The sequence below is a fragment of the Tupaia chinensis genome, unplaced genomic scaffold, assembly GCF_000334495.1.
Source record: "Tupaia chinensis unplaced genomic scaffold, TupChi_1.0 Scaffold000044_1, whole genome shotgun sequence".
In the NCBI taxonomy this organism is placed as follows: domain Eukaryota; kingdom Metazoa; phylum Chordata; class Mammalia; order Scandentia; family Tupaiidae; genus Tupaia; species Tupaia belangeri.
Window position 1 is genome coordinate 2,102,622 of NW_006159500.1, and position 18,703 is coordinate 2,121,324.

Consider the following 18,703-nt stretch of genomic DNA (forward strand, 5'->3'; position numbering starts at 1 on the left):
AAATATACATACATACATATATACATACATACATAAAGGTAAATAAAATAATTCTAAAAAAAAATACCCCCAATCATTAGATGCAAACTACTGCAGGAAGGAATAGAATCTTTGGCCAAAATGGTTCTGTTCAGCTGAGGCAATTCCCAAAAAGTTCTGACAGCTGAGGGCTGTCTGCCAGAAGTACTCCTAACAGCTAGGAAAATAAGACCTTCAGTTATGAAGGGAGGTCTGGATGATGACTCACAGCATCCACTACGGTTTTATTTATTCTGTCATTTAACACATATATTGACCACTCACTGTGTGCCAGATTTCCAGGCACCAAGGGTGCAAAGTTGGGCAAGAGATGATACCTATCCTGGAGGAACTCACAGTCCAGAAAAAGGATTGAATGTCTTTTCTTCCTTATTTTCTCAGTCACTACTATCTCTATGCCACTGTCCAACTCATCTCCAGTTGTTCATTGTCACTCTGCCTCAATGCAGTCGACTCTTAACCATTTCTCACAGCTCCTTTTGTGATAATAATACATTAGTGTGGAATAGGGGAAGGGAAGTTTCAATCCTATTGCAACTGTAGGAAAGCTTCCATGTTGTTCAGTCATGCCTTCCCCATCTAATCCTTGGTCCTCACTCCGCTTTGGTTTTTCAGTATATACAAGGGAGAAATTAGAAAGGTACCCCCTCCTAATTCTTTAGTTATACCCCAGTTCCTTGACTATTTTTACAACAGCACTCAGAGAAGCTCCAGTTTCTTGCCTCCCTCTCCCATGTCACCTCTACTTCTTTCCTTGTCCTAAAGGATGCTATAAAAAACTACTGGAATTTGTAGTCTGGGTGGGATGGCTGCAGAAGAGCAGGCAATGTTTTAGTTCCATATCCTGTTAGATGAGAATAGAATTATGACTGGTGTAAAGTCTCTATCTTGTAGCTACTGGGATTTTAGTAGGGAGTGATGTTTTTCAAGGATGTTCCCAAGCTGGAATGTATCTAGTATGTATTTCAGCAAATTCTTAGTTGTAAATGTTGATGGTTATATGATACAAATTAGGTATATATTTTTGGTTATATTTGAACAAGCTGGCTTAGAAATCTTAAAACTTGTTTTGATGGGAAAATATGGTACTATTTCCAAACATTTGATTTAGAGAAAACAAACTTGGAGAATATATGCTTTCTAAGACTTGCCTGTTCAGGATTTATTTAGTTTGGCTTCTTTTCTCTTAAGCAAGGCTTTAACTTAATTTTTTCCAGGTAGAGCTGAAAAAAATCCAACATAAAGATGTTTTAAAAAGTCATTTTTACACAGCTATGACACAATAACTGTCTTGATGGTAGATCTTACTATATGAGTTTGAAGCTCTTGGATCATTAGGTGAGTGAGTGGTTGTTTAAAAGCAAGCATGTATTGAGTGGCTAAATTGGCCAGCCTTTTCCACTTAATGGACAAGTGGCTCACTACAGATGAAAACAAAACAGTCTTATCATCGCTAACTATTTTCACTGCTTTTATGCCCTCCAATATTTCGATCTCTACCATAAAGTACGGATAGTCAGTATATATTAAATGGATACATCCAATATCTTTCTTTCGTATCCTGACTTGCTTCACTCAGTACTAGATCTTCCATAATTGACCACTTTCTATCAAATGCCAGAATCGTTTTTTTTTTTTTTTTTAATGGCCGAGTAGTATTCCATAGAGTATATGTGCCACACTTTTTCAATCCATTCATCAGTTTGTGGACATTTGGGTTGGTTCTATGTCTTAGTGATCATGAATAATGCTGCAATAAACATTGATGGGCAAGCACTTTTCCAGCTGAGCATTCTCCTGTCCTTTGGGTAGATACTCAGAAGTGGGATTGCTGGATCAAATGGTAGATCTATTTATAGATCTTTGAGGAACCTCCATATTGTTCTTCACAGTGGCTGAACCAGTTTACATTCCCACCAACAGTGTAGGAGAGTTCCCTTTTTACCATATCCCCGCCCACACTTACCACTTTTTATATATATATTTTTGAGAGGTTTTTGCTATAGGGTGCGTGCACATGCCAGAGAGACAGAGAGATAGAAAGTGAGTAATCACTCCCCAGGGAGGATGGCCACACCACAATTCCTTCTCCTCCATTCTCTTCTTGGGATCTTGGACACGCACGCACACACGCCTGGTGTGAGTTTAAGCCACTGGGTCCAGGACTCGAATGGTGGTCGGCTACATGGGAGTTCAGCAACATAGCCATTACACTAACTGCTGGTCCCTCACTTTTTATGTTTTCAATCTTTGCCATTCTGACAGGGGTGAGGTGGTATCTCATTGTGGTTTAATCTGCATCTCCCTTATAATGAGAGATGTTGAATATTTCGTCATATGCTTTTTGGCTGTTCATATATCTTTCTCAGAGAGATTTTTGTTCAGCTCATTTTCCCATCTTTTAATTGGATTACTCATTCTTTTTTTCACATAAGGCGCTTGAGTTCCCTGTGTATTCTGTTTATCAGTCCTTTGTCTGAGGCATATTTTACAAAAATATTCTCCCATTCTGAGGGTTGTCAATTCACACTTGTTACTATGTCCTTTGCTGTGCACAATCTTCTTAGTCTGATATAGTCCCACTTGTCTATTTTAGAGATTATTGCCTGTGCTTTGGGAGTCTTAGTCTTTGCCTACTCCAGTGTCTCCCAGAGTTTTCCCAGTATCTTCCACCAGTAGTCTTATAGTTTGAGGTCTTAGGTTCAGATCTTTGATCCATTTTGAGTTGACTTTTGTTAATAGTGAAAGAGAGGGGTTCCGTTTCATCTTTCTGTAGGTGGATACCCAGTTTTTCCAGCACCATTTACTAAAGAAGTTTTTCTTTTTCAATGGACTGGTATCTTTTGTCAAAAATCAGTTGGCTGTAAGCTTTGGGATTATTTCTACGGTCTCTATTCTATTCCATTGGTCCACATGTCAATTTTTGTGTCAATGCTGGTTTGACATCGGTCCAATGCTGTTTTGATGTCACAGCTTTATAGTATATCTTGGGATCAGGGAGTGATATGCCTCCTACTCCAATCTTCTTGTGCAGGATAACTTTGGCAATACGAGGTCTTTTATGATTCCAGACAAATTCTATGATTGTCTTTTCTAGATCTGTAAAGAATATGTCTGGTATTTTGATTGGAATTGCATCAAATATGTAGATTAATTTGGGCAGAATTGCCATTTTGATTATGTTAATTCTTCAAATCCAGGAACATAGGCTGTCCTTCCACTTTTTTCTGTCTCTTTCAATATCTTTTTTAAGATTTTTCATAGTTTTCTTTATAAAGATCTTGACTTCCTTAGGTTTATCCCTAGGTATCTTATACATTTTGTGGCTATGGTGAAAGAGATTCCTTTCTTCAGCTCTATTTTATTCAACTTGTTGTTCATTTATAGAAATGCTATAGATTTTTGGATGTTGATTTTGTATCCTGCCACTTTACTGTATTCACTTATTAGTTCGAGAAGTTTTTTCATGTAGACCTTTGGGTCTTTATTCTGAACTTTAGTACCTTTTGCTACCTTGAGAAAATGAGAGTTTTCAAAATCTTTCAAGTCCAGATACTTTTTTTGTTTAACAGTTCTTGTTTTAGTGTATCTCTCAAATTTTACTGTATATGTAACTAGAAAATAAATTTATATAAACAGGCAGCACCTACACTTTGACTTTATTTAGCTATTGACAAATCATTCAGTTTATTAGGCACATTTCCTACTTGGCATGTTACCGAAGGTGATAGTGTTGCTAACTTTCTGCTATTTAATGAGATCTTAATTCCTCAGTTTTCAAAACTACCTTTCTCATTCCTTTTGGACCCTTATGGGCAGCATAAGTAAAGGCCAGATTTCTACTAACAGTCCATTCAGGGACATTTAGGCTTTCTCTAACATACACTTCAAAATCCTTCTAACCTCTGCCCACTGTCGAGTTCCAAAGCTAATCCCACATTTTTAGGTATTTATTATGATAGCAACCCATATCACAGACCTGCATCTGTACCAGTTACCCATTTCTCTATAACAAATCACCCCAAAAACATAGCAACTGAAAACAACAAACATGTGTTGTCTTTAGTTTGGATGGGTCAAGAATCTGAGTGTGGCTTAACTGGGTTCTATACCTCGAGAGTGCTCAGAAGGCTCTAATCAAAGTATCAGCCAGAGCTGTGGGTTCATTTGAACATTCAACCAGGAAAGAATCTGCTTCCCAGCTCACTCATGTAGTTGTTGGCAGGATCCAGTTCAAATCCCGTTGGCTGGAAACCTCTTTCAGTTCCTTGATAAATGGGCCTTTTTCATAGGGCAGTTGACAACATGGTAGCTGGCTTCCATAAGAGCAAGAAGTAGCCAGAATCTTTTTGTAGCTAATCTTGGCAGTGGCATCCTTTCACTTTTCCTCCTATTCTCTTTGTTAAAAGCAAGTCACTAATATCCAGCCTACACATGAGGGGAGGAGATTATACAAAGTCATGAATATTTGGAGGCAAGGATCATTGGAAGCCATTTTAAAGCTCTCTGACCTTTCACCACTATTTGCATGTGATGGTGAACCTATATTTACTGGGTTTGAAAGTTGGACGAGAGTGTATAGAACACACCAATGAAATATTTACTTAACACATTCAACAGGATCTTTATACCCTTGTAACTTACTGAGATTTGAAAAATAATTTTATGAGCTTCTGCACACAAACTAAGTTTTTATTCCTACACAAATGTAGCCCTTGTTTATACATTCACATGAACACGATGTAATATTGGATTTTCAGAAAGATTTTTGCAGTCAAGCATGTCTGACTGTTGAATGAACAAATCAAGTGCCATTTGTGCTTTTTTTTTTTACAGATATTCATACTTGAAGTTTTAAATTCTATTAGAAGAGGTAATATACTTACTTACATTTTCAGTGGAGTGTATATGAATTCTTGGCTCCTAGAGTACTTACCTATACAAACACACATATGATGAAAAATCTTGTTATTTTTGGTATTAGAGGAAAGGGGCTGGAAAGAATGGTTGCAATATCCTATGTGTGTCTTAGACACTATGTTTTCATCAAAAGATAGAAGCTTTGAAGTTTGTTGTTGTTGTTGTGGTTAGTTATGCCTCTATGTATTCATTATTTCTACCCCAAATCACTTTAACTCTTGGCCCACAAAGTACTTTAATCTATAGACAGGGCAACTGGCCTGAAAAATAAAATAATTACTTTTTTCATATAATTTATTGTTACTTGGATCAAAACTTGGTTTTGTATTGTCTGATAAATACTTTGGTGTTTAGGTTGAAAATGGATAGTAAGTACATTTGAGTGATTTTTCTCATTTATAGGTTTTAGAAATAATCATTATTTTTCTTCTTTGTTTGCCAGGAAGCATGGTGATTTGTTTCATAGTTATGCTATAAAAGCTAAATGTTGGAAAGTAGAGGAAGAAGATTTACATAGATGCCTAAAGCTCATTGTTTCAAAACTGACTAAAATCTCTTGCTTTATGATATTGAGAAAAACTACTAACAACAGTGTTATTGAATAATATTGATGATATTCACTCATATATTAGGGTTCCATATAATACAATTCCTTTCCAGGTTATACCTAATATATAAAATGATCTTTTCTTTTTCTCTTTTACAGGTAATATAACATTACAAAGCAAGATGGGTAACATCATAGTAGGTATGTACTAAGCAGCTAATCGGTCAGTTTCACCCACTGTTAAAAACAGTTTTACTTTTAATACTTTTTTTTTTTTTTTTAATTTTTGCTATGGAGATTGTGCGCTTGCCATAGAGACAGAGAGCAAAAGTGAGAAATCAACTCTCCAGGAGGGATGACCTCCTGCCATAATCTCTTCTCCTCCATTCTCCTCTTTAAGCATGTATGCACACACGCCCAGCGTGATTTTTCAAGCTGTATGGTTTGGACTCAACCACAATGTTGGCATTGTGACATTCAGCATCTTAACCATCATGCCACCTATTGGCCCCTCATAATACTTTTTAAAATGTAAATAAACTCTGGGTTTATTTACATTTAAAAATATAGTTTCAACTATAACAGGGTTTTAGTAGTAGGGTAATATGTAGTGTATATTTTAAAAGGATAATGTAATTCTTACTTCATAATATATCAAAGTAGTACAAGCAGGGCTCTAGAAGGCTTAATTTGTTTATCTTCTGTTGATGGACATCTGGGCTGTTTTCTAATTTTTGGCAAGCAATTGTAATAAAGCTGCTATGAATATTCTTATGCAAGTTATTTTATGAATATGTTTTTCCCCACTCTTGGTTAAAAAACTAGGAATGGGATTGCTGGGTTGAGTTGATTTAATTTTATGATAAATTATCAGACCTTTTCCTACAAGTATATTTTACATTGCTATTAACACAGCGTGAAGTGATTAGTTGCTTTATTCTAGTTGCTCCACATCTTTATCAACATTTATTATTGTCTCTCCTTAAGATTTTTCTCATTCTGCTGTGTATATAGTGGTATATCTTCAGTATTACTGTACATTTCCCTAATGACTTATAATGACTTTTTTACATATGTTGAGTTTGTCAGATTTAAAAAAAATTTTCTTCTCAGTCTGTGGCTTGCCTGTTCATTTACTTTTCTTTTTCTTTCTTTTTTTAGAGAGAGAGATATTTGCTACAGGGCGTGTGCACTTGCCGGAGAGACAGAGAGACAGAAAGTGAGAAATCACCTCCTGGGGAGATGGCCATTCTGCAATCCTCTCTCCCCCATTCTTCTTTTTGGGATTTGGGTCACGTACACACGAGTTCAATGATGTAATCATTATGCCAGCGACTGGTCCCTCCTGTTCATTTTCTAATGGTTTATTTTGAGGAGAAGATTTTAATTTTGATAAGGCCCAGTTTACCAATTATTTTCATAGCATCTAAGAAATTTTTGTCTCCCTTGAGTTGTGAAGATATCCTCTCATGTTTTCTTCTAGCAGCTTTAAAATTTTTGCTTTTTCCTTTGATCCATTTTTAATTTTTGTGTTTAATGTCAGATAGGTGTCAAGGTTTATTTTTTTCCAGGGCCAGCAGGTGGCGTGGTGGTTAGGGGCGCTGGACTCCCCACATGGTCGACCATGGTTCAAGTCCCAGATCTGGCGATTTGAATTCTCACTTTCCCTCTCTCTCCTTCTCTGGTCAAATAAAATAAATAAATAAATAAATAAATAAAATAATTATTTTTAAAAAAGGTTTATTTTTTTTCCTGTATAGATGTCTAGTTGTTATATCTTCATTTGTTGGAAACAAAACAAAACAAAACAAAACAAAACAAAAACCTTCCTTTTTCCATTGGATTACTTCAGTATCTTTGTATAAAATCAAGCAACTATAAAAGTATGGATCTATTTCTTATTTATCACTCCTGTTTTATTATTTATTCTTAGGCCAGTACCACAATGTCTTTATTACTATAGTTTTAGTTAAGTCTCTAAATCACACAGTTGGAGTCTTCCAAATTTGTTCTTTTTAAGTATTGCTTTAGATGTTTCAGTTCCTTTGATTTTCCAGGCAATTTCTATCAAAAAAAAATCCAGTTGCGGGACCAGCAGTTAGTATAATGGCTATGTCGCTGGACTCCCATGTAGTCAACCGCAGTTCGAGTCCCAGACCCAATGGCTTAAATTCACGTCAGGCACATGTGCATGCGTGCCCATGATCCCAAGAGGAGAATGGAGGAGAAGGGATTGCGGCGTGGCCATCCCCCCTGGGGGGTGATTTCTCACTTTCTGTCTCTCTGTCTTTGTCTGTCTGGTGAGCGCACGTGCCCTGTAGCAAATAATCTCTCAAAAAAAAAAAAAAATCCAGTTGCACTTATATTTGAGATTATGTTAAATCACTAAGTCCATATATTACTTGGGAAAGAACTGACTCTTGGAAGCATTGAGCTTTTCAATTTAAGAACACACATTATAATTTTCCATTTATTTAGATCTCCTTTAATTCCTCTCAGCTACCTTAACCACCAGGCCACAGATTAGCCTTCACATACCTTTTAGCTATTTGTGTATCTTCTTCAGAAATATATCTATTCAGGTCTTTCATCCCATTTTTAATTAAATTATTGGGTGGTCAGAAAAGTCATGATGCATTTTTGCATAGAAATGTGGGAAAATATGTTATGACCTTTCTAATGACCCAATTTTTGTGGAGTATTTTGTTTATCTGTTTGCTTGCTTTTGAATTTTATGAATTCTTTCTGTATTCTGGATATTAACATCTTATTCGATAGATATATGACTCATAAGTTATCTTCTCTCCTATAAATTGCACTTTTATTTTGTTGTTTCCTTTGCTGTGCTGAAGATTTTTAGTCTGATATACTCTTATTTATTTATTTGTTTTGCTGTTGTTGCTTGGGCTTTAGATGTTATATTCCAAAAAATCATTGTCAAGACCAACATCAAGGAGCTTTTTTCCCCTATGTTCTCTTTAAGTTTAATAGTTTTAGATCTTACATTTTAATCTTAATTTATTTCAAATTAATTTTTTTGTGTGTTATAAGGTAGTAATCTAAGTTTTTTTGTTTTTTGTTTGATTGTTTATTTGTTTTTTTTCATGTAAACTTCTAGGTTTCTACAAACCATTTATTGAAAAGATAATCCTTTCCTCATTATATGTTCTTGGTACTATTTTTGAAAATTCATTGACTGTGCATGCATGGACTTATTTCTGGGCTCTTGATTCTGTTCTATTGGTCTGTGCATCTATTAATACAGTACCATACTGTTTTGATTATTATAAACCAAATCCCCCAGATAGCTGTACTGTATACTTTGCTGGTTTATTTGTTATGGGAGAAGAAGAGGAAGAAGAAACCACTTAACACTGACTATACAACATCGTTCTCTACTTCCTTATCTCTGATGGACTGTTCTCCCTTGAACTTGAAATAATTGGTTGATTGAAAATTGATGACATTGGGAAATTTGAGTTGTCAAACTAGGACTACCTTAATTATGATTTGCTCATCCTGGCTTTAAGATAACTGTGCAATCCCATAAACTTGAAAGGAATACTGGATATAAACAAACTTCACCCACTCTTCCAATGGTTGGTTCCTCCTCCCCACTTTCTTTCCATCTAAGAAAGAGAAGAAAACATTATACAGAATAATCTTTTATTATTAGGAGTACTTTTTGATACTAGCATGTTCGCTAAGAGGAGAAATTATGAAATTAATTATTTTAATTTTCTTTCACTGTTACTGCTTATATGTGACTGTACATGAGATAGAATTCTTTGGTAAATATTAAAAGTTTAGACATTTGTCAATATTATAATCAATGATGCTTCATGATCTTTGCTGTAAAAGATCCATTGCTTGTATACTATCCTTCCCACCCACTAGAGTTTAGAGTAAATGTTTAGAGATAAGTTATTCAGGTTATTATAGATATAGAAGTTTTTTAAAATTAGATGTCAAGGTGTAAATTTTTAGATTTCTGATACTGTTCACATAATGTAAATGACTGCATTATTTTAAGGAAAATATAAAACCTTTTAAGATTCTTAACTTCTTATCCTCATGCTAAAGAAGGACCTTTTATTATTTCAGGTTTATAATTCTATTTACTCAAGTAAGATTATTATAGTTATGGTTTTCCTTTCTCCCAGATTCGTCCTCTGGATGTCTAAAAGCCTCAACTCATCAGGGTGCCATAGATGTTTATGTCAGCCAACTGGGGAAAGTGGAATTGAAATCCCATAAAGGTTAGCCAACTGGAATGTTTTATTTTGACATATGGTGTAAGGAAACTTTTACAGAATACTTAGGAAACAGATGGTCAAATTATCTATGCTGACATAGCTTCATATTCAAGAAAGTATCTTCTGATACAACCTGATTTAAAGACTGGTTTACTAGCTCTTTAGACCAGTGATCTGTACAACCTTTGGGTAGATGTTCATGAAGATTTTCTTTTTGTAGCACAAACAAAAATGTTGTAATAGTTAGACTGTGTTATTGACAAAAAAAATTTTTTTTTGAGAGGTTTTTGCTATAGGATGCATGCGCTTGCCAGAAAGACAGAGAGACAGAGAGCTTGAAAGCAAGAAATCCCTCCCAAGGGAGGATGGCCATACCACAATCCCTTCTCCTCCATTCTCCTCTCAGGATCTTGGGCATGCACGCACATGCACCAAGCATGAGTTTAAGCCACTGGGTCCAGGACTTGAACCACAGTCAACTACATGGGAGTCCAGTGACATAGCCATTATGCTAACTGCTGGTCCCATTATTCTCAAATTTTTTAATGTTATTGTGTGAGTTTTTCAGTTTAGTTTTAGGTCTAAAATAAAATATTTCATGCATGAAATATGTTCCAATACATTCTTTTAGAAGCTTTCCTATCAGCCTGTAAGAGGATTTTCTCAGGCTATCACTGCAGGGTAACAGTTTTCAAAGTTTGATCCTGAAATAAAGATATCACCAGGAAGGTCCTCTAAAGTGATTATTCTCTTTAAGTTTCAATATCTATGATGTGTCTCTCTCTATTATTTAATTTCTAATACAAGTAAACTTATTCCAAGAGTTCAAGTCTTTTACTAAAAATCATATAAGTTTTAGCAGTTAGCGTAATGGCTATGTCGCTGGACTCCCACGTAGTCGACCGCGGTTTGCTTCCCGGACCCGGTGGCTTAAAACTCACGCTGGGTGCGTGTGCGTGCATGCCCAAGAACCTGAGAGGAGAATGGAGAAGGGATTGTGGTGTGACCATCCCCCCTGGGGAGTGATTTCTCGCTTTCTGTCTCTATGTCTCTGTCTGTCTGGCAAGCGCACGTGCCCTATAGCGAAAATCTCTCAAAAAAAAATATATATATAGGTTTTATTCATCTTAAAGCTAAATGAATTTGCATATGCCTGTGTGCACATGCATGCAGATGTGCATGGTGACAGGCAGCTCAAGTGGAATAGCTTGCCCATAAGGCTGAAGTGGCTTGGGTGTAGAAAATTAAGAACTGTAGCAACTGTATAAAAAATTTAAAAAAAACAAACAAAAGTCTGTAAGTGCTTCCATATTGGCCAGAATAGGGCTGTATGTATAACAAGGAAAGAATTTCTTTACAGAAATTTCTTTACTATTCCTGCTATTAGTAATTTCTTTGCCCTGTTATATTACTAGTTGTTTACCTAATTAGGCTCTCTTGTCAAAGCGTCAAAATTACAGAGCATAGAAATCTGAAATTAAAGTCCTTGTTGACAGGTGTCAAGATCCCATTTTTTAGTCTTTAAAATGGGATAATGTTGTGTTCTCACTAAATTTCTAAAAACTTCAAAATTACTATTCATGGGAAAGTTGTAAATCCTATATAAGTCATATATAGATGTTCCTCAATTTATGATGGATGGGGTTATGTTCCTCTACACCCACTGTACGTCGAAAATATTATATATCAAAGTTGCATTTAATCCCCTAATCTATCAAACTATATTTTAGCTCCCAATTTAAATGTAGTCAGAACACTTATATCAGAAGCATCTAATGAAGCCTATTTAATAATAAATATTGAATATTACATAATATTTATTAAATACTGTACTGAAAGGGAAAAACAGAGTGGTTGTATTACTTTCACACCATAATAAAGTTGAAAAATTGTAAGTTAAACCATCATAAATTAGGGAGTATTAGTAATCACATTCTTTTCATGATGACTCAGAAAAAACATAAATCATTAATATAACTAGTGACAGAATGTAAACTAAGTTTTGGATAGGCAACTCTTACATAAAAGTCCCTATTTTGTGTGGTGAACAGAAAAGTAAAACAAAACACTTTTAAACTTTTGAAGATTGTTCATCTTCATCCAAATAATTTGAGGATTATTTGGAATGTTGTTCCAGCAACCTATTGAATAGCACACACACAATGTTGCAAAATTTGACTAGAATTATGATTCTGTGTTCTCCTACTAGGATCATGTTACTGCCAGAAGCTTAAAGGTAACTAGAACCAAAAATTTCTGTTTTACTTTACATCTCTTCTCACTACACTTAGGAACAGTAACTTTTTAGGATAATGGAAAGTTACTCAGAACTCTGTGGCTTAATGTTATGTTAATAATGACTTCTGGAATCCATTCCAAGTCTTCCACTATCTTAATGTAGGGTTAAGAGCCAACCACTTGAATCTTTGATATTTTTACAATTTTGCCACGTGGGGAGGGGAGAGGTTAACAATACTTGTTTTCTCTCTTATGAAAAGTAATATTATTTTGCTCGGAAAGGCTGTGCTTAGGCTTTGGAGACATACCCACATCTGAACAGTGACTTTTCCACTTAACATTTTGTACTTGGGTCAATCACTGATCTCAATATGGTATGCCTTCAATATGTTATGTATTAGCTCACTTTTGAATTTTTAAGAGGATAGTATTTTTGTCAATTACTTATGTCAGTGACCATGAAGAAGTTTACGAAGTATAAAGAAGTTGAAGACATAAGAGCTTTCTTTTCTGAAAAAGAGTGTAAAAGATGGAACATTAGGAAAGTTTTCAAGTCATGAGAATTCTTCATTCACATGGGTAGAGTGTTGGTAGTGTTATTTTTATTTATTAAACTTGTGGAGGGAGATGGAAATAGAACTATTTGTACTGCTTAACTTTTTAAAGATCTCAAATTTAAGATCATGTTATTAAGAGCAGGAAAAAAGTATTCATAAAATGATCAAATTTGGTACAAACTCCTGGCAAAAAGTTTTAAAAATCTATTATCATGTACTTTTGAAATTATGTTTGGTAGAAAGAAATGTTTCTTCTGTTCATCCTGACATTATCCAGGGTTGTTTTGTTTTGTTTTGCTTTTTCCTACAGTTTTGTGCCATCGTGTCTGCTGTTATAGGGAATCTCTTGTCAGTAGTGTACATTTGAACTCTGAAAAGAAATTTGTTTTTTAATAAAACGAACTAGTTGAAGTGACGTACTTTATTCTCACTTTTTTTGACATGCTTTCTTCCCCACTTTTTTTGATGAGTAACGTGAACATTTATCAGTCTTATGCCAAACTTTAGCTCCAGTTAGGAAGACTGAAAAGACACAAAATTATTTAAGGAAACATAAGCTGATATTAACCGGACTAGAATGAAAACCATGATCCATAAATAAATGCATTCTAGAAGGGATCTTTTAACATTTATCATGGATGTCATACTGACTGTCTTGGTCAACAGAGCTGAGGTTAATGCTTTATGGCAAGTTTCTCTTACTTTGATGAGAAACAGAGAAAAAAACTTCTGAATTATGAATCTCTAGTGAATTTGCACGGTAACCAAATTAACTGTTTTGCAAAATAAATAATTCTATAGCTAACAGTACTTTTTCTGACCTACTCCTTTAGAATCTCCAATTTACCCATCAAGTTTGTGTAGGAAATAAAGTTGAGTTTCTGAGTATTCAGAAACCTGTAATCCACTCAACTGACTCTTTAGTCCATTGGAATTCAAATAATCTCATTTTTATTCTCTTTATTTGTTCTCATATATGAGGCATAACTGAAAACATGGGAGCTTAGTGTTCTACTTGTGTTATAATGACCTGAGAGATCACAAGTTTTGTAGTACAGTGGGGTAGCAGTGTGTGAAATACCTTAGTGGTAAAAAGCATGGACATTGTAATCCTTGAACTGGATGGAGATTCCAACATAAGCTCTGGTGGGAACTTCAATAAATGCTCAGCTGTAAAACTGGGATTATAGTAATACTTCATAAAGTTGGCATGGGAATTAGAAGACATAATGTAATTAGGAGTCTGGTTCCTAGTAAATAATTAATGGCAAGTTCTATCTATAAGAGACATGTTTAATACTCACTATTCTAATATTTGATGAGCTGTGTAGGGTTATTGGCAAAAGAAGAACTAGCAGTTCATAAAGTCATAATGATCTGTATTCTGGACTAAAATTACTGTAAATGCCTTGAGAGTAAGGAAACTTTAATGAGCTGGGAGTAAAAAAGACATTGTTGTTTTGTTTTTTAAAGAATTATTTTATTTAACTTTATTTATTTTAACTTGACTGAAAGGAACAGAGTAAGAGACAGAGAAAGTGACAGAGAGGCAAAGTAGGAAAGCAAGTCACCAGGTCCAGGATTCGAACCATAGTTAGCCATGTGGGAGTCCAGCACCCCTAACCACCATGCCACCTGCTGGCCCCAACACTGTTGTTTAATTACATATGCTGAGGGGTAAAAATTATACTAGGTCCAGTGCTACTCTTTCAGTCAAATTTATAATACACTCTGGTGCTTCGGATGTCTTTCCACTACTAAGCTCTCCTTTCAATTTACTACAGGCTCTGTTATTGTCAAAGTCCCGTCTTCTCTTCAAGCTCACTTACAGCTATCAGGGAAAGAAGTTGATGTGAACTCAGAAATCCATGTTCGTGAAATGGCTGAAGTTCATAAAGATGATATTATAACAATTACTGGTAAGGAAACTCATTTTGCTAAGACACATGAATAGTCATTATTCATACATAATTAGGAATGTAGTATACTTAATTTCAGATTTTTCTTTTCATTCTTTTCCACTGTCACATTCTAGTTCGACTTTTTCCTTCAGTTGGTTATCAATATGATGTAGTCATTCTGTTTGAAAAGACCTCATTCAGATCATTTATGAATACTCAGTAGCCCTGTCATTGGATAAAATTGTTTTAAAGAATTTTCTGAAACAGCTTCTTTGTAATTCTTTTTTTTTTTTTAATTCTTTTTTTTGGGAGAGGTTTTCGCTATAGGGCGCGTGTGCTCACCAGACAGACAGAGAGAGACATAGAGACAGAAAGCAAGAAATCACCCCCCAGGGGGTTTGGTCACGCCGCAACACTTCTCCTCCATTCTCCCCTCGGGATCTTGGGCACACACGCACACGCGCCTGGCGTGAGTTCTAAGCCACTGGGTCCGGGACGTGAACCGCGGTCGACTATGTGGGAGTCCAGCGACATAGCCATTACGCTAACTGCTGGTTCCCCTTCTTTGTAATTCTTGAGCTTAAAAATCAACTGAATACATATATTATACAAAACTTGAAACTTTGTGTGATTAAATAGAGATTTACTTTGATATGCACATTGAAGTACAGCAAATTCTCATTCCCACAAACTTGAGTAGCTTTTGCACATGTTTCATTACATCCGGCTGTACCAATGGCTAATACTGTTTTAAAAATGTTTATTGTTTTAGAGAGTGTGTGGGAAGGGATCAGGGAAAAAAAACAACACATTTAATAGACACAAAAAAGAAGTTATCTGCTGATGATAATGTATATAGTAATGTCTTTAACTTTACTAATATACACTCTTTATGCTGGGAAAAAACATGTTGTACACTGTACAGATATAATTAAATGTAAATTTTAAAAAAGTGTGCTCTCTTAATCTGTAATTACTCCAGAAAAAAACAAGAGCATAGTTTTCGAACAGATAATGCATACAATTACATTGTAAGTATATTAAAATCTTTGAATTACAAAAAGAAATGTTTATTGTTTTAATAGATAAAATTAATGCTGGTAAAGTTTTTCTTTAAATCCTAATAATACGGCATCAAGAACACTGAAATGAAACTGTATACATGGATGTACATCATAGGTTAAACTCATGAGACATGACTAGACAAAGGAAGCGTGTGTTGAGGGGTGGGGAATGTATTTTTAAGATCAGGCTTCATTTCAAAATATTCATTTCATGAAACCATGAAAGTTAAGAAAGCAGGGGCAGCCAGTGGCATAATGGTTAAGGCAGCTGGATCCCACATGGTTGGCTGTGCAGTTCATGTCCTGGACCCAGTGACTTAAAAAAACACACTGAGCATGTGTGCATGCATGCCCAAAATCCTGAAGGGAGGGAGAAGTGAGGACAAGGGATTATGGCATGACCATCCTCCATAGGCGTGCTTTCTATGTTTCTATATCTTCCTTGCTCTCTCTCTCTTGCAAGTACATGTGCCCTCTGGCAAATTAAAAAAAAAAAAAAGTTAAGAAAACAATCTTTTAAAAATTAGAATATTAACGAAAAGCATAACAGAAATAAAAAAATAATACCTGTATACTCCTAGATCTGACTCAATCCCTAATTTAGTTCTTTCTTAGGCATTATTTATTATGTCTGGTCCCTACTTCTTGATAGGAAGGGCCAAACTATAGAACGAAGCTTCTATTTCCTGCTCACAGTTCAAAAGCCTAGGTACCAATCAACAGAATCCTTTTATGGAGTAGCACAGATACACTATGTGGTTAGGTGCCAGCTGAATCTGTATGTTGTCTCTGATATTAGATTAGATTTATTGGAGTAATAATGTGTGTGGGGGGGAACTCAATGAAGACAGCAGCAGTCTCTTCCTCGAAAAGAGTTGTGGGTAATAACAGATGTTGGGTTCAAGAGAAACTTTCATATCTTATTTTGATTCTGAAACTATTTGGTGCCCAGAAGGCCATAGGCCTTACGTATCAAGTGGATGAAATAATTCAAGGGCTTAGAAAATTTGGGCAGATTGTTTTTTTTCTGTGGATATTTCCAATCTGAAGCACAATTTTGGAAATAATGAGCAGCTTTATATGTGAGTTGTTATTATAGGCAGCTGAGCTCAGCTCATCTGGGCCTTTCCCCTAAAGCCCATGAGACATAGAGACAGAAATACCCTCATTGCTAAGAGGTCTGGACTTTATCTGTAGCATGGCTTCCTCTGGATAATTTCTGTAATAACCTATGCCAGTAAAATTTAGTCTCTGAGGTTTAGGCTTCCCTCAGGGTTTTGATGTGTCACCCCTGTAATTTTATTTGATTTCCTGTTCCATGGTTTTCCTTGCTGTTGCTGTCACTGATAAATAACCCTCTCAGTTGTCTAATTCTTACAGTGATTTACAAGTATTACATGCTATTCCAAGGTGAAAAGAAAGCCTGGGGCCTTCAGGCTGAAACGTTTTCTTTCTAAAAAGATATTCATAGAGTTTGGGGTACATTTTCTAATTTTATGACAGCTTTGATTCTAATTTTTATGTCTACCCATATATGCCAAGTTTAACAGACTGTGCATGGCTTGAGGTTAAGATATTTCTGAAAAGAAGTTGACTTCTTTATTAGGTTTTAGTCTTGGTTTATCAATTTATATTGCTGTCTGACTGTGGCATATCAAGCCAGTCTCTGAGCCCACAAATGCATATGGTACAAAGTTGTTTGGTCTTAAAATTTGACAATTTAGATTTTTAAAGAGTGTTAGAGGTAAATGTGTTGCCAGTCAAAGGATTACAGTTTGTCACTGTCTGCATAGTAGGGAAGCCAGCACTATTAAGAGTCAGTTCCTCTTAGTCATAATGGACATATAAAGTATAAAAAAGAACCAGCCCATGGCATGGTAGTGAAGGTGGCTGGATCCCACATATTCAGCCATGCACTTTGGGTCCTAGACCTGGTGGCTTGAGAAACATGCTGGGCGTGTGTTGTGTGCTTGCCCCAAATCCTGAAAGGATGGAGAAGTGATTGTGGCAGAAGAGTTCTCAGCTGGTCTTTAGGCCAGACAGTTATACATATAACAACACTGTGATTCATAATTGAAAGCAAACTGATTCATGGAGTAGAAAAGGGGTTGAAATGAGACTAAGCCCATGGATGCCTCTTTTAAAACTTAAGAGTGCTTTCTCTTCAAATGGAAAAAAAATCCAGACTTTTGGATATGACCCTTAGAAAGAACTCCTTTTTTTTTTTTTTTTTTAACTTTAGAATACATTGAAGTTTTAGTTTGCTCTAAGCCTATAGCACAAGAATCAAGAATTTGTCAGTCATGTAGATAAGCTTCAGGGCTTCCTGGAAGAAATTCATTAACAGAATGAAGAGTGCTGTAAGAATCATGCTGTCTGCTTAAAAACACTTTGACAGGGAGTTAATGCAGAAATTGTCTTCAGATCATTTGTGCTTTTATAGTATTTTTGTTTCCTTATCTTTTTGTAAAAATGTAAGTTCCTGGGAATACAATGGGTAATCAGATATGAACTTCATTTATGCACATGTGCCCTGTAGCAAAAAAATCTCTAAAAAAAAAAAAAAACAAGAAAAAGATCAGATCTTGTTTGTATTCATCTGCAAATTTTATCTGTAAAAACCAGATAGTAGGGACCAGCATGTGACATAGTGCTTAAGTTGCTGGATTCCCACATGGCCAACCATGGTTTGAGTTCCGAACCCAAGTAGCTTGAAAATCATGCTGGATGCATGTGGGTGCATGCCCAAAATACCAAGAAGAGAATGAAAGAAAGGGATTGTGGCATGGCCATCCTCACTTGGAGGTGACTTCTCACTTTCCCTCTCTCCTTCTCTGTTTGTCTATGGTGAGCACTTGGGCCCTATGACAAAAAAAAAAAAAATCTTACTAAAAAAAGGAAGAAAAGAAAAAAACAGTAAATGTGTTAGACTACATAAGGTCTGTTGTGTGTTCTTGTTTGTGATCTTGTTTTCTTCATAGTTCTTTAAAAGAGTCATTTTTAGCTTTCAGGACATAAAAAAAACAGCACAGGCTAGAGTTTTCTGACCCCTACATTAGCGATCAAATGCAAGCATCATTCTTTTTTTTTTTTTTGGAGAGATTTTTCACTGTAGGGTGCGTGCGCTCGCGAGAGAGACATAGAGACAGAAAGCGAGAAATCACCCCCCAGGGGGGGGGGG

General features: G+C 35.6%; 1 protein-coding gene across 4 annotated transcripts in view; it reads left to right on the forward strand.

Annotated features, from left to right (window-relative positions):
* The window catches only part of FAM185A (family with sequence similarity 185 member A), a 43,685-nt gene that overhangs the window by 16,602 nt on the left and 8,380 nt on the right, over positions 1-18,703 (forward strand). For 3 of the 4 annotated variants that reach the window (XM_014589395.2, XM_014589400.2, XM_014589404.2), the window contains 4 exons: positions 5,666-5,707; positions 9,670-9,765; positions 11,972-11,998; positions 14,342-14,476. In XM_014589395.2, coding sequence (XP_014444881.1) covers positions 5,666-5,707; positions 9,670-9,765; positions 11,972-11,998; positions 14,342-14,476 — 300 coding nt within the window. The remainder of the gene's footprint in view (positions 1-5,665; positions 5,708-9,669; positions 9,766-11,971; positions 11,999-14,341; positions 14,477-18,703) is intronic. The other variant, XM_006140779.3, reaches the window with a different exon arrangement.